At 31.9% G+C, this 26,513-nt stretch overlaps 3 protein-coding genes across 5 annotated transcripts in view; all 3 read left to right on the top strand.

Annotated features, from left to right (window-relative positions):
• The first annotated feature begins 412 nt into the window (after window positions 1-412).
• Window positions 413-17,064, top strand: LOC130441761 (EF-hand domain-containing protein 1-like). The gene is made up of 10 exons (XM_056775546.1): window positions 413-460; window positions 3,661-4,014; window positions 5,843-5,998; window positions 6,598-6,761; window positions 8,177-8,342; window positions 8,827-9,191; window positions 10,505-10,668; window positions 13,093-13,356; window positions 14,880-15,119; window positions 16,706-17,064. The coding sequence occupies exons 1-10, from the start codon at window positions 413-415 to the stop codon at window positions 17,062-17,064; spliced, it is 2,280 nt and encodes a 759-aa protein (XP_056631524.1).
• Window positions 17,065-18,670: 1,606 nt separating this feature from the next.
• LOC130441249 (peptidyl-prolyl cis-trans isomerase G-like) lies at window positions 18,671-22,727 on the top strand. Its single transcript, XM_056774835.1, has 3 exons — window positions 18,671-18,810; window positions 18,938-19,123; window positions 19,538-22,727. Exons 1-3 carry the CDS (start codon window positions 18,769-18,771, stop codon window positions 21,062-21,064), a joined length of 1,755 nt encoding a protein of 584 aa, XP_056630813.1. The 5' UTR covers window positions 18,671-18,768; the 3' UTR covers window positions 21,065-22,727.
• Window positions 22,728-24,855: 2,128 nt separating this feature from the next.
• The window catches only part of LOC130441035 (long-chain-fatty-acid--CoA ligase 4), a 46,344-nt gene continuing 44,686 nt past the window's right edge, over window positions 24,856-26,513 (top strand). For 2 of the 3 annotated variants that reach the window (XM_056774512.1, XM_056774510.1), the window contains exon 1: window positions 24,884-25,073. The gene's annotated coding sequence lies outside the window, so the exon portion shown is untranslated. Of the gene's footprint in view, window positions 25,074-26,513 lie in introns of all 3 variants that reach the window. The other variant, XM_056774514.1, reaches the window with a different exon arrangement.

The raw sequence follows: 26,513 nt of genomic DNA, 5'->3' as shown, positions 1-26,513 counted from the left end.
TTTCAAATCACATCACAACTTCCTCCTCGTAATCGGTGTCATTAACTTGCTTTATATTAAAAGCCTATCCTTCAAGAATGCCTACCAAGTGTTTTTGCGAAGTCTCCTCCAAAAATTCATTTTCATTTTTCACAGAAAGTCGAAAGCCGCTTCCAAATGCATTTATGCGTTTTCACTGTTTTCAGCTTATTCAGAAACAATAAAGATCTTAATTTGAAGTATTCCGAAGCTAATAATTGCGGTTTAGAAATATTTTCTGATTTTTGAGAAATTTCAAAAGGTAGTTACCTACTATCGATTTAAGTTTCTCTAATAGTAACTATAGAAACCAAAATCATCAGATCAATGTTTTGTCAATAATTCATTTACGTTGTATTTTTAGACTTTTTAGTGGTGAGATTATATTTTTAGAATGGCAGGAATTCCTAAACTACCTGGATTCACTTTTAGTGACCCAACTGTAAGTCTTTTAAACATAAGTTTATATGTAAAATAGTTAATGAGTATACTATAAAAAAATTCATTCCAATCTGTACTTGAAAAAGTGGTACATGAAATAAAAACGGTATAATAGAACAGTAGGATCCTTTTCCTTTATTGTCAAAAGAAAATTTTACAATTTTATGGACAAATTTGAATAATTAACAACGGATTCTAAAATGAAGAGAACGGGGAGAGTTAAAATTCTGTATTTCTTAAAACAGTATTCGCAATGTGTTCTACTACTTAAACCAATAATGTTACGAATACTTTTTATGTTCTAATTTGAAGATAGATTCGAGAAGGTGCAAACTACAAAACCCCTAGAAAGGTAAACCATAGGGAAGACGCGATTCGAACAACGAGTAGTAAGTTGTTAATAATACGAAAAACGAGCTGTTCAGGCACAAATTTATTGCCAAAACAAGCATAGAATAATTTTTTCTCCAAAGTCACATGTACAGATCACTGGAGGGCGTCGTCAATATGTAGACCAAGAAACAAAACCTCTTATAGGATAAGAATAAAGTTTTCTTAGTGTTTAAACAGAACCCGTTCGCGTCAAATCAGGACTTAATAACAGACATGATTTTCCTTATGTAACTATCTCATATTAGAGGAAATTTGTCTATAGTTAGTTGAAAATAATTTTTTGGTTTTCTAATTTTTGTGGTTCTTTCAAATAACATAGTTGAAGTAGTGGGAGACGCGGACACACGTACTTGTCAAGGTAAGCAATTTTCAATATTTTATATGTTTTTGATGAAAGTTTTTGGACAGTTCAAGTTAGTGTAGCTTAATTTCTATCTATAATGGTGATTTATTTTTTACATAGTGGAGTAATCACATATTAATCAGCTAAATGATAATGACACAATTGGCAACATAACCTAATTTGTTTATTGTCATTTTATTGTTTTCAGGCCCGCGCGGTAAATTCGAACACTCAAGTCGGGAAATATCGAACGTTCGGCATTACTCCACTCCCTTTTTTTGGTTTCCCGTTCAGCTTACTTTTATTTCTGTTCTAGATGCGTCGAACTTTCAAACGAAATAAAAATGAAGTACAGTTTAGAAGATACCGAAAAGGTTATCAACGATGTTAAAACCAAAAAACTTACTCTCGGTAAAGCAGCAGAAACTTTTATTTACAGATGATCGGGAAACGAATAAAAAGAAATAAATCCGACACAAAATATTCATAGGAATACCCAATTGTCAGATAACCAAGTAATTCAAGATCAACAAGCTCTAAATGCTCAAAATCATACCGAAATTACTGCATACTGAAATTACTGCAATTACACATCCAATTTCCCCATCAGAGATCGTTGATATCCCTGTTATTTCTACAAAAATATCAAAAAGCAATATCAGGAAGAAAAAAATCTATTATTCATACGAGCACACCTATAAAATATCAGCTAGAGAAAAAAGAAAACAGAAGAAAAGCTAAAGCACAAAAAGTCCAGAAAGAAATCTACAAACAAAGTAATTGAGAAGGTAGCAACGAATTTCAATAATATAAAAGACTTTAGTGACACTAGTCAAAATACGAAAGTAAAATAAAGAGAAAAAGGGAAATGAAGAATTTTTATGTACTATTTGTACAGGTAAATTTATAGATCCCCTTGCTGAAGACTGGATTGTGTGCTAGGTGTGCAAAAAATGGGCTCACGACTGGGCTACTGACCGAAAGTGAACATCGTTGGCTTTTTAATTGTGATCTCTGTCGTTAATAATGTTAGTTGGTAATTACCCCATTCGGTGTTCGATATTTATCGAGTACAGCCGAACACTAAGGGTTTTTTTTACCTTCATAATATTACAATATATTAAAAACGTATAAATGTTGATTAGTATATTCGTTAGGTAAATATGATTAAAAAAAGAAAGAAACTTTGTCATCAAATTTCACTGTTTTATTTATATTTTTCCTTGGGCGTTCGTATTTCGCCCACTTTTTATTACCATTGGACTAGTATAATACATTGTACCTTGAGCTCATAACGTTTATGTCTTAATCTTTACGGGAATGTGGGTAGGTGGTGGAGTAAATAAAAAGTTGAGTAGTTTGAGATGGAATACAATATAATTTTAGACACGAGGACTGATACTTTAGACAAAAAAGTGACGAAACATCTGAAAGGATTAATTTCGAAACCACATTGCACGACTATACTCGATTCTAGATTACCTTGGCTGCTTTTAATGAGTCGAAAAGAATCAAAAATGCTTTTAATGGTTCGATGATGTTTTTGCAACAATTGAGACCAATTTTACTTGTTTTAAAAGAATCTGAAATGATTTCTATTCCTTCCAAAGAATCGAAATAGGTTATCAATGCCTAAAAAAGAATCAGAACGTGGTGTGATGTTTCTATCTTCTTTTGATTTGCAGAAAATTTTGTAAAATTGACGTGACTACTTCTAATCGATGCTTCACCATTTTCCTTTTGCTGTGTGGAATAGGAAAAGCAGCAGCTCTTGTCTATGTGTGGTCTAAGAGCGCAAATAGATTTTGACGTTTGGGAATTTTTGCCAAAAAATAAATATGTAAAACAGTCGTCACAGTTTTGGCGTAAGAGACTATCGCACTTTTTACCGTTAGCGTGACGTCAATTGACGTATGTCAAATGTCAAATGACGTCAATTCACATCATTTCACATCAATTCACATCAATTCACAACAATTCACATCAATTCATGTCATTTGGTCAATGGGAATAGTTTAATTCGTTTTTTTATAACTATGTACAAAATCTTTCGTTTCGATACATCTACAGCTATATTTTTTTGTAAAAAATGCGCTTACAATGCATTGAAACTGAACAACATAATTTCAAACAATTATTGAAAAAGAAGGTTCATTTTTTGAAATTAGCGTTCGTTTATTTATAAAACGTTATAGATTTAAAAATTTTTAGTTACTTACATATTTGATGATTTGCTTTTGTCACCTCGTCATCTGTGGTGAAGCCTAAAAACTATTTTAATTGCAGAATAAATGAAAATTACAATCTGACCTGTACGATGGGTGATAAATCTGTTCGCATTTTTAATATCTGATCAGATTTGAGTGTGAAAGGCAGAACGTAGGCATAGTGGTACAGAAGCAAAATTTCAGAAATTATATTGAAATGAATAAATTAATTCTCTGACAACATTTAATTCATTTCAGCAAAGTAGATTCCACGTTAGTCATACATTCGACATTATCAACGGTTACAAATTACCCAAAACGAATTACTTTGCTCCTGGTGGTAGAGAATTAGATTCTAATTCTGTGAAATGTTTCCAAAAAAGCGACGTAGCCATGTTCGATCCATCTTTAACGTACGGCCGTACGAAAACCGAAGCGTTACCTCAATTTATTCCACACTATGTGCTTTATTCTCAAAAATGTTTGACTTTTCAAGCGTTTTTCAAGCAGGGCGTTGTGGAATCACCAAACGAATTTTATAGGGTCCGGAAAGTTAATATAATTTATTTCTTAGAAGACGATACTATAACGGTTATGGAACCAAGAACAAAAGTAAGTGATTTCAAAGAATCTTTCATTTATTCACAACAAGATTCACAAAATTCTATCCTTCTTTTTGAAAATGCTCAAAGTTTAGGATACTTGGAAATATCTATGCTTTCCTCTAGGAAAAAGGTGTATTCCAATATGGTGGAGACTTTAATAAAAATATTTTTTGTGAAAGTACGTCAAAAGCAAAGTTTTTCCATCTGCAGTAGCCCTTTTTTATTTGGTATATTCGAGACTTATTGAACCGCGATATAGTGCTAGCAGTATAGTAAGCTAGTAAGTGTTGTGTGAGTTTTTACTTTTTTTAAAATTTATTTATTCCTGATAATGGAAGAAGAATTGGAAGCAATCATTTTGGTTGGTGAGAGAGAGTTTGTGATATTAAAACATATTTTAATAAACAGATATGTAAATCCGGGTGCCCCAAAATTTTAATATCAATAATTTAATTCATGAAGAAACTCTGAATGATTTCCGCTTTGGAAGGAAACATTTAGAATTACTAAGAATTCCAGATATAGTTTTTTCAGGAGCTGGTTAACTAGTAGATGGTAAGTAGTAGTTACCCCCTCATCCCGTTTTTTACTCTGGAGCCTGAGCTGGGACCCAATTCATGAATCACTCAAATTTTAGTCCTATACGAATTTTATTTTAGATAAAAATTGAAGAAAATTATTATAAACAATATTTGATTATAGTATAATATTTTAATTTCTTATTATTATCAGTATTATTATTATTTTAAATCAATCACTTTGTTTCTAAATAAATAAATCCACACCTTGACATGGTTAGGGGATTTTTAAATCTGGCCAGGGAAAGTCAGGGAATTCAAAAAAAATCTGTGGACACCCTTAATATTTGTTTTAAGTTTAACTGCATGTGCATTCTTTTAAGACGACTTTCTTATCCTGTTCGGTTAAGTGAACTCAGGAAGATGTTTGGAGGATCAACACAATCAATATCACAAATTATTAAAACCCCGACAAATATCATCCTTGAACAAAGAGGAAATTTAGAAAATTTGAATTGGTTAACCGAAGAAAGAGTGAATATGTGTGGAGAAGTAAGTCCTTCTGTACTGATGGCAAACTGACAAATAAAATTTATTCAATTATAAGCAATTGTAAGTGACATCTGTGAATAAATATGAGGAGGCTAGTTTCAAAGTGTACAATCTCCAAATTTTAATAAAAATTTGATAGATGTCCCATCTGATTTATTTTTTAGCCTAGATTTAAAACTAACCATAATTTCATAACAAAACTATAATCTCCAATATATTTTATGCACATGAAACATTGGGCTTAGTACCAGAAAGTACAATCTAATAATTTACTTCCTACAACAAATGTCTTAATGGTTTTTGTTCTGATAACAAGAGACATAAAGTAGTTTAAACTATGAGCTCAATATATATTTTGAATTGTTGTAGATTGTATATATTTAGATTGTTTAGGTTGTTTGTAATAAATTCCCTGAGCAGGATTACATCATCTTCGAAAGTAAATCTTAATGTTGTTTTCCTTTCCATCCTTTCCATAGTAGATAGATGTCAAAATACTGCAAAAAATACTGCTTTCTTTATTCCTACATAGCTTAAGTCTAGCAGTAACTTCAATAAAATTTCCCTTATTAAAATTTATACTACGCCTGCGTATGTGTCAGTATAATGCCGGATTTATTACTGCTAGCACTATATCGCGGTTCAATAAGTCCCTAATTTCTATTTTATTTATACGTTGCTTCACACCTCTTCCTCCAATATTTACTGATTCTTCTATATCGATAAAAATTGGAAGGAATTAAATAAATCGTTATATATTTGTAGAATAGTGGAATCGATCAAGGAAGACTAGTGAGAAGAGGTAGAATTCCCAAAAATCAAAGAGGTGAATTTTGGCATTGGAAAGATTTAAATGTCGGTAAAGATTTGGTGTTTAACGGCGTTGTATATCATACTGTAGATTGCGATAAATTTACTAGGGTGAGTCGAAATGTTTACGAAGCGTAACAAATTATTATTAGTCGTGTGTCAATTGGAATCAGATTATCAGAATAATTTTTCTTAAGAAAGTGTGAGACGAATATTCAATTATACTTTTAACTACACTTTAACTTACGTTGATAGTTTGTCTGTTTAGATAGAATTTTTTCTTGACTTGTAACTTCGCATACTTTCTCGCATTTCATATCAATATATAATCCAGTAAATATATAAGTGCATTTTTGTCATTCTATAATAACAGTTTTTCTTAAATTAACTTTAGATTCACATATTTCATACTTATTTAATCCTTATGTATTTTATAAAGATTTTTTGAAGTTTCAATAGCTCAATGGTTCATAACACGGCTTAGTCGGTAGATCGAAGCTAGATAGAAACGTCAATTTTATGCGATTATAAAATTTTTTTACAAATTATTGGATGAACACATACTGTTCAAAACTGTACAGTTTACCCTAATTTACTTTATTAATTGGCATCAAGTGATGCAGCTCTTTGATAACATGTAAAACTTTTAATAGTCCTTCTCTTATCAGTTCTTAGATTTATAATCGCATCAGTCTATTTTCAAATTGTAGGAATACATGGCAAGTCAAGGTTTAATGATGCAAGATGCCGAGGAAATGCCTGTAGATCCGTATACATTCAACAGAGAGTTATCTGTAAGAACTAATGTTACTAAAAGTAAATCTTCTGATGATAAACTAAGAAGGTTTTTGGAATACGATGGAAAAGTCCTCAAGTGAGTATTCGTAGCGATAAAACGATGTATATAAGTATTATGAGCGCGTATCCGCCCTGGAACCGATCCTGTATAGATGTATTGGAATTCTAAAATTCGGCGTAGGCGTCTTTAAAATACTTTCTATAAACCGCGGTATCCGTTTGATGTTTGTTTTTATTATAGCAGGTGGCTTTTGAGAATTCTTTTGGGATACATACTAGGAGTTTGTCTAACGCAGTTAATTTAGTTTATAATAAATAGTCAACAGATCGAAATAGAAAGTAATCGAAGAATTTAAATAAATTATCTAAGTTAGTTATGTGACAGTGATACGTGAATTATATAAATAATAAACGCCTGTTTTTCGGATAACATAGAACAGTCAATTCTGAATGGGATACCAGCATTTTTTGTCAGAAGTGATCGAAAAAATTTGAGAAACCAATCACAGAAAACGAATCATTCATTACGACACTACAAGCTCTCACTCATCAGCTCAAACAAAAACGTTATTGAACAATCAAAACATCGAATTGATGGGTCATCCACCGTACAGTCTTTGTTTGGCATCCAATGATTTCTTTTATTTCCTGCAGATCAAAATTTGCGAGGTCAACGTTTTTCTACACCCGAAGAAGCGGTTGATGCAGTCAAATCACATGTTTTGGAGGTACTTCAATCGGAATCGGTTCAAACGCATGCAAAAGTATCTTAATAGTGAATATTTTGAAAAACAATAAAGTCATGTCGAATTATAAAAATTTATTTTTATTTGTCCATTTAAAACATAACGTAAAATTTGTATTAGTCTTCTTCTGATTACTACCTAATGCACTTATTCTGTAGTTGAATCCATTACTGTAATATATCTTTCGCAACAGTCGCATGGTGATAAATCTGTTCAATAAAGTGGATGTAGACTTTTACCTGCCGAAAACTTTCGAAGCAGAAGCAACACATGAGATTTTAAGGTTCTCGAATAGTCAATTGCCTGGTTGAACGAACAAGTTGGTACAAATTTTGTATATTTGTAATTTGTAATCAGTACCACCACAAAAGCATCTAGAGCCCATTTTTAATGTATACCTCGCTCACAGGTAGGACACTATCTATGAAGATGAATTGAAACAACTAGCACGAGAAAAACTGAGTTATCTGCTTGTCTTATCAATTAATTGGCCGATGACTGGTCCTTTAACTGGGCACTATCTAAGTGATCATCACTCACACGTGCAAGGTTCAAACACATGGACAAGCCTTACAGTTTGTCCAGTGACCTTATAAGAATCAAATCAAGGTGCCTGATTAACTTTTCCAAGGTCATCGGTCTATTTTTTATATCTTTCTGAATGATTGTCTTTTCGAGGATTTACAATTTTTATTTATTTATATTTTCGACTAATTGCAGTAATGATCTGTTGGAATTCTTTCAGATTTAAAGCCGTTTGGGATGACAGAGAAAACGAGTATGGAGAACTGATGAAATACGAAATTCTGTATTTCTTAGCAGATGATACCGTGTCTGTAAAAGAAGTACACGAAAAGAATGACGGTAGAGATCCTTATCCAGTATTATTGAGAAAAATGAAATTACCAAAGGTAATAAAGCACTGTTTTGTTATTACAAGTTAGGTTAGGAAGGAACTTGAGGGAAGGGATCAATTAATAACATTTTGAACTAATCCAAAACGTCCACTTTACAGTTACAATATTTATATTTATTGTGACATCAAAATATGTCCAATATCAACAAATTTTCTCGCGATTTTGGTTCCAAAGTAATTCAGGGACTGGTCGCGGTTTGTTCTATTCAGAATTTGTAGAAAAAGTAAATTACCAAAAACCGCTAATGTAAACATCAGTTAAACTTAATTAATTGTTCATTTACCTCATTGAAAGTGCCTCGCTTTTAGGGTTTATAAGATTTGACATAAATTAATAAACTGTAGTTCTCAAAACGTTCGCGTTAGAATAAACATATTCGGAACCAATTCTAATTGTGACCCGCCAACCAAAGGTCTGGATTATTGTCTTGATTCGTGTGATGGATTTTATTAGAAAATAAATGTATATTCCGTTATAGAGATATAATGATACTCCTTCAACATATCCAGCTATCTATTTGGAATTATCTGATGCGGAAGTGACCGAATATTATCAACCCAAAGATTTCCAAGTAGGCGAAACTATATTCGTTTTGGGACGTGATATGCTACTGTACGATTGCGACAACTTTACTAAACAATATTTCAAAATAGCTCTAGGTATAGAACAGAAGCCCGCCATTGATATTAGTGAACGTCAAGAAAAGCCACCAGTTACGCAAATCCCTCCGCACGATGGACTGGGATCTCTCGAAGATTCATTGCAGAACACTCTCACTTTCTTACCGAAACCACCGAGAAAAGATGTTATGAAGCAGTTGTTGAATGCTAATAAATTTTTAAGGTAAATATGTTACAGGTAATCGAAATTATGGAGCTTCTAGTTTAACATTAACAACCTTTACTATGTTGGAATTGCTGGAGTAGTTGGTGATATTCATAATGAACACACTGTTTAAACCATCACTACACCAACACTCACAATTACACTGTCTGCCGCGTGTTTCGATAACCAAGTTATCGTCTTCAGAGACTGAAGGTAAACTAGTTAGAAAATAAGCAAGCACGTCAGATAGTGTAATTATGAGAGTTGGTGTAGTGGTAGTGTGTGAAGCTTCAACAAATTTTCAAAGAAAATTTTTGTAGCGATTGGAATAAATGGAAACCTTAATACACCAATTTTTCCAACGTTCGACTTGCATTCTTTTGACAATTCGATTGAAGATTGGTTTCCGAGACTGAATTGTTCACTATAAAGATCTGCAATGACACTTCAAAATGACAAAATTAACAAATACTGCACTAAACACACAGAAGCGCCTTTTTGGGATACAAACCCGTCTTCGCATTACTTGGTGGTGATTCAGTTAAAGAAAACCACTTCTTTTTACGGATTATCATCTAATAGGACCCATTTTTCGTCTTCAGTGATCAAAAAAGGGTTGCTTAACATGTTGAACAGATTATGTGGGATCCAAACACCTGCCCTACGTATTTGTCCAATTTGTTGCAAATGTTCTTGAATGTTTTATTAAGGTTGAGAAGTCATCGATTGTTGGACATGGATTTAATTCCATTTCTGCCCTTGTCGTCTGATGTTGTTGGACTTCCTAATCGATAGGGGTCCGTAAGATCGAAATTATCTACTCTCGACTTTGCCATTCACGAATGTCTGCACTTGGAATATCAACGCAAATTTGTTGTTCTGGTATTTGGCTGGTCATGTCACCCCAAATTGCAAAAATTTAAATAAATATTCTTGAAATTTCTTTGCCCCACTTCGAAGTACACAATGAACTGACAAATGACAAGCGCATACTTTTATTCAGTATTATTTTGTTAACATAGAAGTTTACAGTTGTTTAAACAATTTTTGGTGCTTACAAACAATTAAATCTGATCATCCTCATAGTTTCCAATCGAAATTTTTTTCAAAAAAAATAGAAAATGAACGTATAAAAGCTAATCAAACTATTTAAAAACATATATTGTAAATTTAGCAATGACACGCACATAACCTAGAAATGTTTTAACATTTAACATCACTCCTTGGTTGATATTCCAACGATAATACTGAAATACAAAGAACAGATTTGTTGCATGGAATGATGAATGTCAATACCATTCTGGAGTATAAATAAAAATTGTTCATTTAAGGTATGAAATGGTGATGGACACCGTTCATCCAGAAGATACTATTCGAAAGTTTGTTTTAACTTACTCTTTGGCAGATGGTACCTGCAAAATAACTGAGCCGCCTATCAAAAATTCTGGTATATTGGGCGGAAAATATCTGCAATCTACTTTATTGAAGAAACCTGGTAAGTTAAAGGCGCTGCGCACTATTTGCGAAGACTACTTTTTGAATGACCCTCGTAATTGAAATGGAAAATTACCTCATAAATCATAGATCCAAACACCAATTTTTTTATTTGTAGCTCCGAAAAAAAATCTTTTTTGCGAGAATAGGTCGCGTTTACCACTTGGGTAATTATCGACATACACTACAGGTCAAAAGTTTATGCCCACCCCATACTTAATCCATTATTTAAATTTCAAAATAATAACTTTAACAAATTTCTCTTTCATAGTGTCTTACAAACTAAAAATGATAGTGTCTGTTATTTGTTTACTTTATACGAGAACATGTTTATATTTTGTCGGAGAGTACAACAAATTGAAACTTAAGCAAGTACCGGCGGATTTGCTTATTATTCTTTAGTTCTGAATGATTTTTTCGTTGTTTATGATTGTAGTTTAGTTATAGTTTGCCGTGAGAGAAGGAAGAACGTACTGTAATTTATACTTTATGAACCAAAATGAAGTTTGTATACGAATTGTTTTCGTTTTCGCAAATTCATATTTGTAAGCCTCAAAAAATTATGACCGCTGAAGATAAACGTATTGGATTGATCAGTAAACGTGATCGACGTATTTCGGGCTAAAAGATAGCATCAGATCAATTAATCTAGGCATCTGGTTTTGAGTGAAATGGAAATTGAGAGAAGTTGGTCTTTTTGGAAGGGTGGCAGTGAAGAAACTTCTTTTAAGACGTCAATTAAGAGGTTGCAGTGGGCTAAGTAATGTAAAAATGGGATGCATGAAAAGTAGGAAAGAGTTTTATGGAGAGATGAGTCGAAGTTTGAGGTTTTTGGGTCTAACAGAAGAGTGTTTATGGTTAAAGGAAAAACGGATGTTAAAACCATGTGTGAACTCGACTGTAAAATACGGCGGAGGCTCGATCATGGTTTAGGGATGTTTTAGAGGATTGGCGACTGAAGTAAAGATTAAAAGAAAATTTATTACGTTCTGACCAGCATTCCTCGAAGAGCAAAGAGTATTTGAAAGAATTGTAAATGAAGCATGTACGGAAAGTAATGATTTAGTCTTCACAATTGCTCAGATATTATCCTGATTGAGTTGTTTTGAGACAAATTGGACAAAGAAATTAAAAAGCAGTGTCCTACTTCCAATTTACATGTTTGAAATATCCTGAAAAACAAATGGAGCCAAATAGACAATAATTATTTGTCCCTGTTACAGGGAATCGCAAAAAATGCAAAAATGCATTACAACGATGAATGAAAAGTTTAAATATAGAACAACTACAAGTTATGTTTCACTCAAACTTTTGGCCGGTAGTGTATTTATAGTTTTGTTAATACCTTATTATCATTATATTATATTTTTGCCAAGTACGAGTACATGTTCTAGATTATTGAGGTTTTTGTCTTGATTGGTGAAATTTTGAGCTGTCCCTTGAGTGACAGTGAGTAGTGACTTGCATAATTCACATTTTTGAGAATTATTTTTAGTAATTAACTTTGAATAAACCTGTAGTTAATATGTAACTCAGTTAGTTGAAATTTTGATGATTCCTAACTCGTTTCCATAATTTTTGTACTTTTGATTTAAATAATGGTTTCATATCGTTGTACACTACCATCTGCACTTCACTCGCGGTTTCACTAATCACTGCTTGTTGTGCGATGCGGGTTCGAAGCGTTTGGGTGTGTAGCATGAAGTTAGTTAATTATATGGATTAATTTTGTAACCGCGGGAGTTGCTACCGAGTGGTTTTCCTGGAAATGAATTTGCGAGAGAGCAACGCGTATCCTGTAAACACAATTTTACAAAAAAAAAAAAAAAAGGTTCTACTCTCATTAGTCTTCGAATTTCGGTCGAATGTTCTCAGGTTGGCGATACCCCGGACAACTAATTTTGCGTCGAATATGCAGATTTGGAAGCTGAAGAGAAATTCCTAAATTAAATCACCAAAGACCGTCACATTCTAAAAAAGTGGGGGTTTACGCGGGAATCATAGACCGGTTCTTTTTTTAAAATGAACGGAGTGATTAACTGTTAACTCTGCTTATTATGCGACATCAGTTGCATCATTATGAGGATTATAATATTACAACATGGATGCATCAAGATGGCGCAACCTGCCATACATCCAACATTAAACAAATTGACATTGAGCAGAAGAGATTTTGCATGTCTTCCCTACAGTCCAGACCCATCTCCAGTTGATTTTTTTTATTGAATTTTCTTGGAACCCAAGTTTCTGTAAATAATCTAAGAAAAATACTCCAACTAAAAAAGAATATTCATCAAGGAACGGGTAACATTCCCGACCCTATGTAAGTTATCGAAAATCTAAAAGAATGATTTCAGGCATTCCGGCGCAAGATGGCAAAACATAAATTTTGGCCCATATATTGGTATTAATACTTCCGTTTTAGGTTCCGATCCGCTGAATCCAGATTATTATTCCCCTGTAGACTTCTATATAGGAGCAGGTATATCTATATTCAATCAAAGATTTACCATTGTCGGTGCCGATTTACACGTTTACCGTTATATGGAATCTAATCCCGGTAAATTCCCATGCGAAGTTATCGAAAATATAAGAAATTACATGTTTGACAAAGGATATTTGAAAGATGATGTCGAGGATCAAATGAAAGAAAATATCGAATCCGAAAGGCAATGGGACGTCGATACAAGTAAGTTTGTATTTAGTAGATAAATCAAAATAGTAGATGTAGAGCAATCCCACATCCTAAAGTTTCTAAAACGGAATTCATAGATCAACTGTAAACAACATTGAGGTAAAAATACGGTATTTTATATTTTTGGTAATTTATTATGTAATTTACCGATGAAATATTCAGAGATTTGAGAGCGAGCAAATTATTTGATATGGTAATTTGGAAGCGTGATCATTTTTGAGTAGGTTTTTTTAGTAGATATGCGCATATCGCGAAAATGATCATTCTGTGGCAGACAACAAAAATTTCTACAGCAACTTCACTAATTTTTCTTTTAGACTCTCCTAAATAAAATTATGCTAAAAATCTGCCAAGTTTCTTTCAATTTTTTATATAATTTCCAAATATACAGGGTGTTCCAGGATTTGATGCAATAAATTCGGGATTGTGTAAATGAAATGAAGATAATGATGTTACATAACAAAAATTTCTCATACGAACGAGTTATAGGCATCTGAACTTAGTAGAATTTTTAATAAAGTATAACAATTTATGATAATTTTCTTCAGAATGTCTCTTTATGGCGAACGGTCTTCTTGGCATGTACAACGATCTACTCGTATAAATCTACATATCTCCTTAACCATAAATTTTATCGAGTCAAACAAAGTGTACCGTTTTGTTAAAAAATCTATTGAAAAATTCATTATTGCTATATTTAGATTGTACAGGTTATCCCTGGAAAAGTTCTAATGTATAATTTAAAAAATATACTTAAATATAAGTTCCGATTTCTTCGAACTTTAAAGGCCTATAACTCAGAAACGGGGAGTCATATGAGAATTTTTTTTATGTCACTCAACGCCACCACAACCGACAACAAATTTCGCTTGACCTCAATCGTATAATAAACTTCGTTTTTTATTCCGTGCTACCTATATAAACGAAACGGAATGTAAAAAATATTTCATGTGAAAAAGCAAGGTGGTATCGCTGTTGCTTAATGCTGATTAAAAATTCAAACGAGTGTATAAATATCTTCAAACGCAACCCTAATGAAAATACAGTCGAAACAATGGACTTTGTCATTCGAGCAACGTGCTCCCAAAAAAAGCAGAAACGTGTTTTATGAGAATAAGCTTATGATCACAGTGTTTTGAGATGCCAAAGGTGGGATCTTTATAACTGGCCAATATTATGCTAATTTACTTTTTGTTGTCGAACTTGCTAAAGTTGAATTTTGTTCCCAAATTTTAAAAAAACAGGCTTGGTGGAAAGAGTTTTCAGACAAATGAAGAGGTATTGGCAAACAGAAACGCGTATTTAGCTGAACTCCACAACTTTGAAAAACTTGGAAACTCGCTGTACTACTTGGGTACATTTAAAATGAGATTACGTTGAAAAAATCTTGTTTAACAGTACAGCAAGTTTTCCATAGAAAAGTCACACTTCCATCGAATCGTTCTCGTAAATTCGACAGATTTAATAAAAAAATTCAATTTTGTTGTGATGCAATGGTTACCAAAAAAAACTTCCAGGTGCTGGTCAACCTACCTCCGATCTAGAAAAATGTTACAAGGAATTAAAAGTGGGTGGAGGTGCGGATCCAGAAAAAGAACAAGCAATCAAGGACGAAATTCGTCGTCAATACGAAGAAAGTATTGTTCATAAGTCATCTATACAACCTTATGGTGTTAAATCTGTCAGCAAGGAATGCCCATATCCTGTTGTCATTGGTGATGTGAAGAGTGGAGAATGCAAAGAAGATGAACAAGCAGGTGAGTAATATAATTCAAAATTAAATATACCAGAGAGCGATTAACCAAAACAAGAAGCGATATTTTCAGAATTTAGTAATGGCACGACGCTGTATTCCAACCAAAACAGCCTTTGCTTACAGTTTGATTTCTGAAGGCGAGAATATTATCTGGAAAGAGAACCCTCGTATTTTACTTCACACCAATTTTTTGTATAACCTGAGGAAACTTTTTCGTATGTACACTACAATTAAATGTGTACAGGTGCCACGCTTATACTTAAAAATATCGATTTCTGTCAGTATAGCGGGTTTGAGCTACTTTTCTCAGTGTATTTTGATATACAGGGTGCGGCAGTTAATTCTGCATTCTTGAAATAGCTGAGAAAAATAACGGATGTACTTTTCAAAATTTTATTCTTGTAATCTCATTGTATATTAAAAAGCATAGACAAAGCTCAAGTGTAATTAATCAACGTTTTAAAGTAACATCTTCAGATGGCGTCCTTCCCGATTAACGCATTCTTCCAGGTAATTTCTGAAATAGTATATCTTGTCATGAAGTATGCGCTGATGAATTCTCAGGATTTATAATCAGATTCTTTCTTTGAATTTTTGAGCTATCTCGGAAATTCCCACAAGAAAAAATCACATGATGTGAGGTCGGGTGTACGGGGAAGTCAAGGAATCGTTCCATTTCGGGAAATCACAAGATTCGTGAAAATCTCGTTAACAATATTCATGCCGTGATTTATGGATCCGTTTTATTGGGATAAAGTTTGATCATTGTTGACGATGTTGAGGAATGAAGAATGAGCTTAACATTTCCGAATACCGCTTACCGTTCACAGTAACAGACTGCTTTCTTCCATTTTCAAAAAAAAAATAGGTTATATACGATTCTGTTATCAAACTGCCCAAAAAAGTTTCGCAATTGCCGTTGGGCAGCAAAAACGTTTTGGTTCAATGACTGAACTACTTGAATTTTGTAAAATCCTTCGGACAGATCTTTCGAAAACTCCAAGAGCGACACTCTACCAACGCGCTGACCTCCACGGGCTTCTTCCTACAACAACCCTCACGCGTTCTCAAGAGTTGGAACGGATTTTGTACTGTCACCTCATTTCTGTGATATTTTCATAATTTGTCACCCACAACTTTATTGAATTTACACTAGGCATTGACCGATTTCGATTAACTTCAAAATAAGTACGAAAAAAACGCTGGGCTGCCACACAGATATCGGTTTGGTAAAACTCTTTCACAGCAAACTCTCGATGTTATTTTGACCTCATTTCCATGGCGATTGAAATGCTTCGAGGTGGGAAACATAACGGTATCCTTGACAACTTTCTACGTATCCACAGCCATTTAAAAAACGTAAAATTGACTACCACACCTTGTACTTTACGTAAAAGTCACGACATCGAAACCCAAAGTTTCAAAGCAATTTATCGCTGATGTGTAGGTGGTTTTCGAAAATTTTTACATCATAACTTCGAGAATAACGAGTAGCAAAAGTTATCACTATATATACTTGAGATACGGTTTTCCAATATTGCAAAAATATGAAATTCGTAACATTTATTTTTATCCTTAATTTTCAAGGGGAATACACATCATACACGCCGAAACATATAGATACGCCCGAAGAAACGACAGCAAAATATTACGCGGGAATTTTGAAAACTCAAAAAGGAATCTGTGACGGCTCAATTCCGATAGAATGTACCGATCCCCCAGCAAGAGGAGCTAATGCTATTTGTAATGAAGAAAACTCCAGGCCTATTATGGTTGCCAAACCTGATATTCCGATACAAGAATGTAAAGTTAAATCAGTTACTTTCGCTGAGGAGACAGGAGACAGATGTAATAGAGATAGAAATGATTTATGTGACTTGAAAAAAGAGAAAACACATTGCGGTTGCACAGATTATCAAAAAGACTGTGTCCATTCGTCGAAATGAAGGCTATAACCATGTTTAAGGGTTATAGTAGCTATAACAAAAATTTATTTATATATTGTATAAATACTATTAAATAATTGGAAATATAATTTTATTTTGTATTATTATATCACAAATTGAGATTTAACTGGCCTATTTGTTGACTTCCTTTGTGTAAAGACCACAGATATTTAGGTGATTAGCAGCATCTAGAGGTCTGAATCTCAACTACTATCAATTACTGCGTTCGGTTATGTACATCGGAGGGCTCTGACTGTTCGGTATCGTTCGGCAATCCACTTTATTTCGATATCACTGTTCGGTTCGTGTTCGGTGATTCCGAATCTTGAAAGATTTATTTTGACTGTTGACGTTTAGTTTGACATTTCGATGCTTATCAATTAGTAATTTTATTCTACAGTTGTTAGTACTTATGTGTTATCTGTTGTTTTTGTATATATTCGTAATCCCAATGCATAAAAACTGACTGAGTATAATACTTACCACCTCTAGATTTCAAAAATTGATAAACAGCTTCAATACGAATTGGTTCTCCATTGTAAATAAGCATTTAACGAGTCGACTTGTTTATCCAAACTTCATTAGATACTGTTCTGACTAGCTGTCTTGACTTATTTTTGGTTAAGTTTTTTTCATTATTCCTTTACTCATCGGCGATTTACACGATCAATCTGTACAACATATGATCACGTGACATATATTGCACTCTGTTCCGCGAACAGCATTACCGAACGCAACCAATATCAATAACAAATTTAAATGTTATTGTGCGCGAAATTCAAATGTTATTATAATGTAGATCATATCACCATCAAAGCAAGCTATGAATTCTTTTCGTTTTCTCTCATAAGGCAAATAAATTAGAAGCTTATGTTTACTGCTCAAAGTTCTCTGCATTCGATGCAATTGATTTTAAAAGAATTGTAAAATTATGTTTATAATTTTTAATAAAACGAGTGAAAATGACAACATTATAATACCTCCCCTCCATATATTGACAAGTGACTTCCGTTCTCTTCTTTTTTAAATCTTACTTTTCCTCAATATTTGCAATCAATAGAATTTTTAGAACAAAATAGTTCTTTGCTTCATATTTGAACTATGATAATGACTATGAACAATGATAATTAATTTCAATAATAAGCTCAACGAAACAACTTATCCGTGGTATTCATGCCATATGTTGACGCTATAACTTATTAGGAAGTGTTGGCCAACAAGTTGACGTCATATTTCTATGCCATATTTAAAATAATGCTAGTGTTTTCTCACATGTCTCAGCATTAACAGATATCTAAAGCGACGCATTGATTTCACAAGTCCCAAAACTATTATAAATTATATATAATATATATATAATTAAAAAAATTTAAAAAGTGGCACAAATATCCCAAAATCTAATGATTATGAATCAATAGCCATTACGAAAGAAAAATCATTTATTATATTATAATTTATTTTGGAAAAAAGGAAAATAACGTATCTTAAGTCAACTGTGTTGTTAAAATATATTATTTGTAGTAAAAAACTTGTATTTCTTTCCCCTATACCTATTTTCGTTATTCACTTACAGATAAACATATTTGTAAATATAAAAAAGAAGATTAATAGCATTATGTCAATGTGAAGTGTAGAAGATTGTTAATATTGTGTTAGGTTATTTTATAGTGTTTATAATTTTCAATTAAATAAGTTGTAACAAAAATGAACGAAAATAATGAGAATAAGTTAGACTGGATGTATAAAGTAAGTTATTCAAATTATTCTTACGATTTATTAAGTGTCAGTACTATCTTCATTATATCTATTCCTAATAAATACTTATATTTGATACATCGCAACTATAAAACTAATTCATTACTTATTTTTCTAGGGCGTTAACAGTCATGTTAACGAAGAAGAATATTTATTGGGAAAATCGGTAGATAAAACATTTGAACAACTCAATAATGAAAAGAAAGAAAAAAAACTTGGTATTGCGCCTCCAAAAAACCATGTGGAACATGAGTGCATTCCACCATCTATTAGAGATTTTAATAAAATTGTCCAAGAAGAACAGGTAACTATATTTTTGTATACATTTATTATAATAATGCAACATTTTTCTTAAAATAACAATGTTTATGTAACAAGGAAGTAACTTTTTCAAAACATAAATTTTTTCTCAAAAGTAATAGTATTACTATAGAAAGAAAAGAAATGTGCTACTCAACAAAGCAGGTATATCTATTAATTGGACTTATCCATTAATTAGTCAAGTAAATACTGTGATCATTATATTGTTGGAACATGTTGATTTGTCAAATATTTGGATTGAATATAATATCTTAAATAATGTAAAAATTACTTGAAATAATATGTATTATGCAAATATCATAAACATGAAAAAAACTATAACATGTAAAGATAAAGATATTTTGTTCAACCTTGCATCAACCGGCAGATGAGTATATTTAAACTGTATCTGTTTTAGGTTGATCTGTCTGCAAAACTACAAGAAGATCCCCTTGCTGCGATTAAAAAACAAGAAGAAGAGGCTAGACGACAATTTTTACAAAATCCCATTCAATTAAAAAAACTCCAGGAAGCTTTACAAGCCCAGAAAAAGAAAAAGAAGAAAATGAAAAAGTCTCATCGTGAAGATGATTTGGACAAGCGGTTGTTTGAAAAATTAAAATATCTAAAGGGTAGTTCAATACCCATTAATTTATTAAAGAATGAAAAAAAAGAAAATCATCTGGATACCATATTAATGCATAAATTTAATCAACTTAAAGATAAACTATCCCAAAAAGATATGGATGATATTTTAGCAGGGAAATGTAGTAGTGATAGTGATGAAGACAATTGTAGAAGCAAACTTAAAGGCAAATCTTCAAGTTCAGATAGTGAAGATTCTCAGCGAAAAAAACATAATGGACGAATTAATAAACATATATCTGAAAAATTGAATCCTAAAAAGCAATACCATAGGTCAAAAGAGAGAAAAAATAACAGGGATAGATTGAGCACTAGTGAATATGAAGAGAAAAAAATTAAAAAAGAAAGAAATAAAACAAGAATTCATAGGGATAGCTCAAGCAGTAGTGAATATGAAGATAGGGCATCTAAAAAAAGCAAAAATAAAACAAGAAAACGAAGGGATAGTTCAAGTGATAGTGAATACAAGAAGAAAAAATCCAAAATAGAAAGAAATAAAATAAGAAAACACAGGGATAGATCAAGTAGTAGAGAATATGCAAATAAAAAGTACAAAAAAGAAACCAGGAAACATAGAGATAGTTCAAGTAATAGTGACGCTGGAAGTGATTATGATAAGATAAAGAAAAAACAAAGTAAAAGGAGTGAATCAAGTGATAGGAACTCAGACAGAAATGGCTGTAAAAGTTATGAATATAAGAAGAAAAGAAGTAGTACTAGTGAAAATGATACAAAGGAACAAGGCATTGAAAATGATCACCTAAGCCAAATGATATTGGAAAAATTAAGGATGATTCGAAATTCTAATCCTGAAAATGCAAAAGGAGAACAAGAAGAAGCACCAACAACATATTCCCATTATGACAGTGATAATGATGAATACGTTTATAAAAAGAAATCTTTTGGTCTGGTCAGATCAGATGGTACCAAAATTCCTTTAAAAGCACCTTCTGAAAAAATCAAAACAGTACAAAAAAAGATTGGACCCTCTAAAGCAACCGAACAAAAAAAGAATCTTAATAAAAAGTTGAGTGACAAAGAAAAGGAGGAAATTAGAAAACAAATGATGGTTGATGCTGTGAAGAGGGACAAGGAGAGGAGTGATAATTTGAGAAAGTATAAACAGGAAAATGAAAAAGATGAAAATAAAGTAGAAGATTTTGATAAAAACTTTATTCATAGACAATTATCAAAAAGCCAGCAGAATCTTACAGATGTGGAATCAAGAATTAAGTCTAAGCTAAATAATATTCAAAGATCTTCTCAACATATGAATTCAAATTTTTCCAAAAGAAGTTAGTGATGAATTTTTCACAACCATTAGAATTTTTTGAACAATTGAATAGCTCACTAAGGATAATATTAAAAAGAATATTGTGTGAAACACTGGAAGTCGTCGAGTCTATTAATTTTGGTGAAGGAATTGAAAACGTCCAAACTCTATAATATAGATTTCAAGTGAAAAGTGAGTGATTTATGAAAAATTGCCAAAAAACATCGTGCTGACATAGGAGAAAGTTACTAAAGTTCAAAAATTTATTTGCTAAATAATCAGAAATTTGTTTTGTATATGAATAGTTGTCAAAGGAAAATCTTCATTGTAGCTTAGTTTAAGGTCTATTGTTCTCTTGAATTTGTGATCGATTGCTTCATAATTATGAATTGTTCAAATTATATTGTTTAAAATTTCTTAATTTGAACATGAAATAGGCGTTATCAATTCATGAAATTTATAGATTATCTCTCTATATACAGGTTGTTTCTAAATTCATGTGATAAAATTCAGGAGGTGATTGTTTGTATGAAATTAAAATGGGTCTTTCCCATAACAAAATTTCCTTAGCCCATGTCTTTCTGAGATATCACCCTTAATCATGAAGTGGTGACTCAAATTGAGTTTTTATTGTTTTTTCCTAAAATTTCTTGCTATATTTTTTATTGTTAAATTTTTTTTCAAAACTAATAGTTGCAAAGAATAAGAATCAATTTTATAATTTATTATTTATATAGTGAAAAACTGTAAAATGTAATATAATTCATAATAAATGCTGGAAATGAAACAGGAATATTGAAAAAATATCTGTAGTTAGTCATTCAAGTTTCTAACATCACTGAAATTTTAGAAAAAAACAATTTCAGTCACCACCTCATGATTAAGGATGATATCTCGGAATGGGTGGACTCAGAAAATTTTGTTACAGGAAAGACCCATCTTAATTTTATATGAACACTCACCTTCTGAATTTTGTCGCATGAATTTAGAAACAAGATTGAGCCTATGATTAAATTATATTTTTTATTTGTTTCTTTTCTATTCAATAAAGTGCATTATTCACTATGCAGTTGTAAAAATGTGATGCTACTATTACTATTTGGAGGGTAGTGCATAATTCCAATGAGCTCATCAGAATCCAATGTTGTTTTTTGGGTATGTGAAAAAATTGAAAAAAAGGTGACACAAGATATGAGTCTTATAAGAAGATTTTCAACTTTTGCATGGTGGTGATCCTGTCGAGATACTACTTGTTTAGATAAACCCATTGTGTCTTTTATCATTTGGAGCCGCTGCCGAAAGAAACTAAAAGGTGCAAATTCAATGTGAGCAAATCTTTTTTGGTACATCTCAATGAATCTTCAGTTTTTAAAATGTTATAAAACTACGAGGTGTAACGATTACACTTATTAACCATTATAAACAGGAATCTGGATTCACACTGTGAATAGTTTCATCTTAACATCTTTCATAACTTTTAAGTGGTTCCCTAATTATTTCATATATTAGTTTCATATGTTATTTTGACTTTTACATGAAACAAATGTGCCTTTTAAATTATTTTATTTCATTAAAATGATAATTTGAATTTTAGTTAGTATTATCTCAATTTTGGGAAAAAAATAGGAAATGGTTACTCGGAAGAAAACTTCCGTTGTAAAAATATTCTGATGATCCTTATTTATGGAAACCACAAATTTTTTTTATATTTATATAAAAAAAATTGTAATATATCATATAAAATTTATAAAATATTTTATGTTCATTTACTAAATTTAGTAATTTATGAAATTGTATTTATTGTAATAAAATTTGATTAAATAAATTTTTTAGTATCTCAACTTGTGTGCATTAAAGCTTCAACAGGAATTGTGATATACATTCAAAAGCAAAATAAAGATTGCGGAAAATCTTCAGAACACTGCAATCTGGGTACGAGAACCAGAGGCAAGGGAAATGGATTTGCATGGATCAGAACGGTAACATTATATACATTAGTTACTATTGTCAACCCATTACCACCAGTAAAAGACAGCATTACTCTTTACCTCAATGAATTGGAGGATGTATTATAAAATTTTAGAGCTCTTGAATGGGGATCCGTGGAGATTGACTCGAAAGGGCGATAAATCCTATATATGGTATCCAGTTTCGGTTTAGAGATGTTAAATGACGTTAAGAACAGAAAGACAATGCCAACCATCTCCTTCGCGTCTGAGGGGAATTGTAATAACTATAAACGACTAGTCCTGGAAGAATTCAATCTAAATGACTATAAATATAAGTTCTCCATTGATTATTCGAAGCAAAAATGCGTCACAAGATGGAACTTACCAAAGCTGGACAGGAAAAAATTCGAACATATCCAGAAAGAAAAATAAGCTCTAGAGAATCTTCCAACGAAGAATGTAGTAGAAGCAACCATGGATCTTTTCAAGAACACATACGCAAATTCAGTACCAAGGAAAACAGATGAAAAATTCAGATCTGCTTATTGGTGGACCTATGAAATCGCGAATCTGAGAAGAGGGCCCCAACGTTTACAAAAGAGAACACAAAGAGAAAGGAAAATAAACAACTGGGATGAAGTAGATAGACGTAAAGATGAATGCAAAATCAACGATGATGGAGACGATAGTTGCAGCAATTTGGTAAATAGAAGTCTTTGTCTTTGAAGACGGAAAACCTCGGATCAGAAGAAGAAATAACAATAGCGATGCAATCTACGAAAAAACCAGAGCGCGCCAGGGCCAAATGGTATTCCCCCAGAAATTCCTCAAATTCGTTCCCTCATTACTACTTCACCTGTATAATACATATCTTAAAATTGGGACTTTCCCAGAAAGATAGAAAAGCAGAATCTAGTTCTTATAGCCAAAGCAAAAGGGGACCAAAACTACGCACATGAAATCGGCTTCTGTGAATGCTAGACTAGGCTTCAAACAGCAGTGGAAGTTAATGGCGATCTATCCGATTAGAAATTTGGTTTTTAAAGGGGCAAATTAACTGCCGATGCGGTTTCAGTAGTATCATATACGTTTCAAATAGAACAAAAGAAGAATCAGAACTCAATTAAACAAAGTCAACATTGGAAACCAACACTATTTATGAAACACCCTCTGTAGTTAAAGCTTCATTTCTTGACAAACATCTTTACTGCAAAACTATATCTACACGTTGGTTTACCGAATATTTTTCCATAATAAATTTGCCACGTCTCTACTCCACGACTGCCAAATATGAACTGTTAACACTAATGTTTACCAAAATTGTGGCAAAAGAAAGTAGTATACCTTCCCGACGGACACCCCACATGATGTTAAAATGAAATCATCACATCTTCAGAAATAATGTTATGATGGTTGCATAATATTAGATTAGGGCATTGACTTGCGATAATAAAAAATCTTGAAACAATTAAAAATTAATGTTATAAATATATCCATTTCACTTTGTTCAATACATTTTTATTTTATGATAATAAAAATATTAAAAACAATGTTTTTCCGTTTTTATATTTTGAAACATTTTTTAAAGCTGGGCGGATTAAAAACATTTAGGCGGCAACTTTCACAACAGTCTCAAAATTTAAAATTTACGCGGCAACGTTGTTGGAATGTTAATGAACAATTATCATTTTTAGTAATCGCTCTCCTTAATTTATATATAAAACAGAATGGGATATCTTAATGAGTAATAATTATGAATATTGAAAATATAAAGGAGAGGAAAAGAGTTAAATATCAAAATAAAAATATCGATTTGATTCCATAGTGCATGGTGACGTATAACATCACGCCACTCTCCCTCCTAAATACGTTTTGTTCTTATTGGCCATGAGATTGAGAGACATTCTGACCAAAAATACGGGTACGACAAACGGCATATTCTATTTTTTACTAAGGACGGTCATTCAAGTAGTGTCAGTTTCTTATATGGGTTTAAATTGATAGACTGTGTGTGTCCTCAAATTTTTCATAAATATTCACTATCAGTTTTTAGTGTTTTCCTTTCAATAAGCTGCGAATTATCTTGGGTAAGTAAAACACTTTATGTAACTAGATTGATATTATGTATTTCAAAATAAGTGATCATTTATATCGTTTAAAGTTGTTGAATTGTTTTTATACGTATTTGTTTGTAATGCTTTTCAGTTTCAATTGATACTCGTTATTAATCAGGTTTGACAAACCGATTGAGATAGGTTATGTTTTATGTTTCTCCGGTCTAGATGTCAACGAAATCGTGGCGTGTTAAATTAATTTTATCCATAAATATTACATTAAAAATTATTGTTGATAAAAACTAATTTGTAATAAAATTATAATATGCTTTACCTGATAGAAATTTTAATTCTGTAATCATTTGCTAAGAAGGGTATATTAATGTCTTCTGGGAAAATACAATGAATAGACACAAACGACAGAAGAATGCATCACACAATAATTTTAATATTTTATATAAACATGTAGATGCTCGTAAGAAAATGTATTTATAGGAAACATTTGGTCTTGCCAGTCTTAGTTTTATTTAAACACGTCAATGAAAAAAATATTTACGAGCTTCAGCGAATCTTTACCTATTTCATATTTAAATAAAAGTAAAGAGTATATTATCTTCAATGATCTAAATAATTGGAAAAAATATATTTTTCGTTTAAAATTATTTAAATTAAAGCTTGCAGTCAAATTAAATTAACATTAAACTAAACTTTCTTGGTGGCAATTTTTTGGTTTATACAGTAAATTAAGGATAATTATAAATTACTGGTTAACCAATACAAATTCCCTATATGGCTCCTTTTAGTCATACAAATGTGGAAAGCTCCCGACATCGATCATCAGTGTTCCATCATCTAAAGGACATTGCTGACTTCCAGACTTTTTCCTATGTTCTTGATATTAGTTTTATATAATAAAATACCACGGCGGAAATCGGCGCAATAACCAAAGAACAAGGATGTAAACAAAACAATACCACCAATATAGACTGACCTGACTTTTATGTGCTCATAACCTCACAAAATTAAAGAATTACACTATGAAGTTGAAAGTTGGCGAACTCTTAGTTTAATTTTAATTTGAATTCACTGTTAATTTTCTGCAAGAACTACAAGTACCATTTCAGTGTCCTTCAATTAGTAATTTAATTTATTAGTTTAATTTTGCCATGGTTAAGCTTAATTAACAGCAAAGATCAATGTCACTATTTTAGATTTTGCAATACTTGAGGCATGTTAATGGAATTTACCTTAATTAAAAGTTTTAACTACCCATTTAACATGTTTTTAACATAATTTAGATATTATAAAAAAAGAATTATGCCTTTTGGAATAGGAACATTTTACATATCACATATTTACTCAGCTCCAAGGTGACTTGATTTTTTTATCCTTATAAATTTATTACATCAGTTTGCACAATTGGATATCTCTGAACAAATTTAAATCCATAAGATTTTTGATTTCAGCTAATAG

Source organism: Diorhabda sublineata, chromosome 3 (assembly GCF_026230105.1).
Source record: "Diorhabda sublineata isolate icDioSubl1.1 chromosome 3, icDioSubl1.1, whole genome shotgun sequence".
NCBI classification, from domain to species: Eukaryota; Metazoa; Arthropoda; class Insecta; order Coleoptera; family Chrysomelidae; genus Diorhabda; species Diorhabda sublineata.
This window is presented reverse-complemented; position numbering and strand designations above follow the sequence as displayed.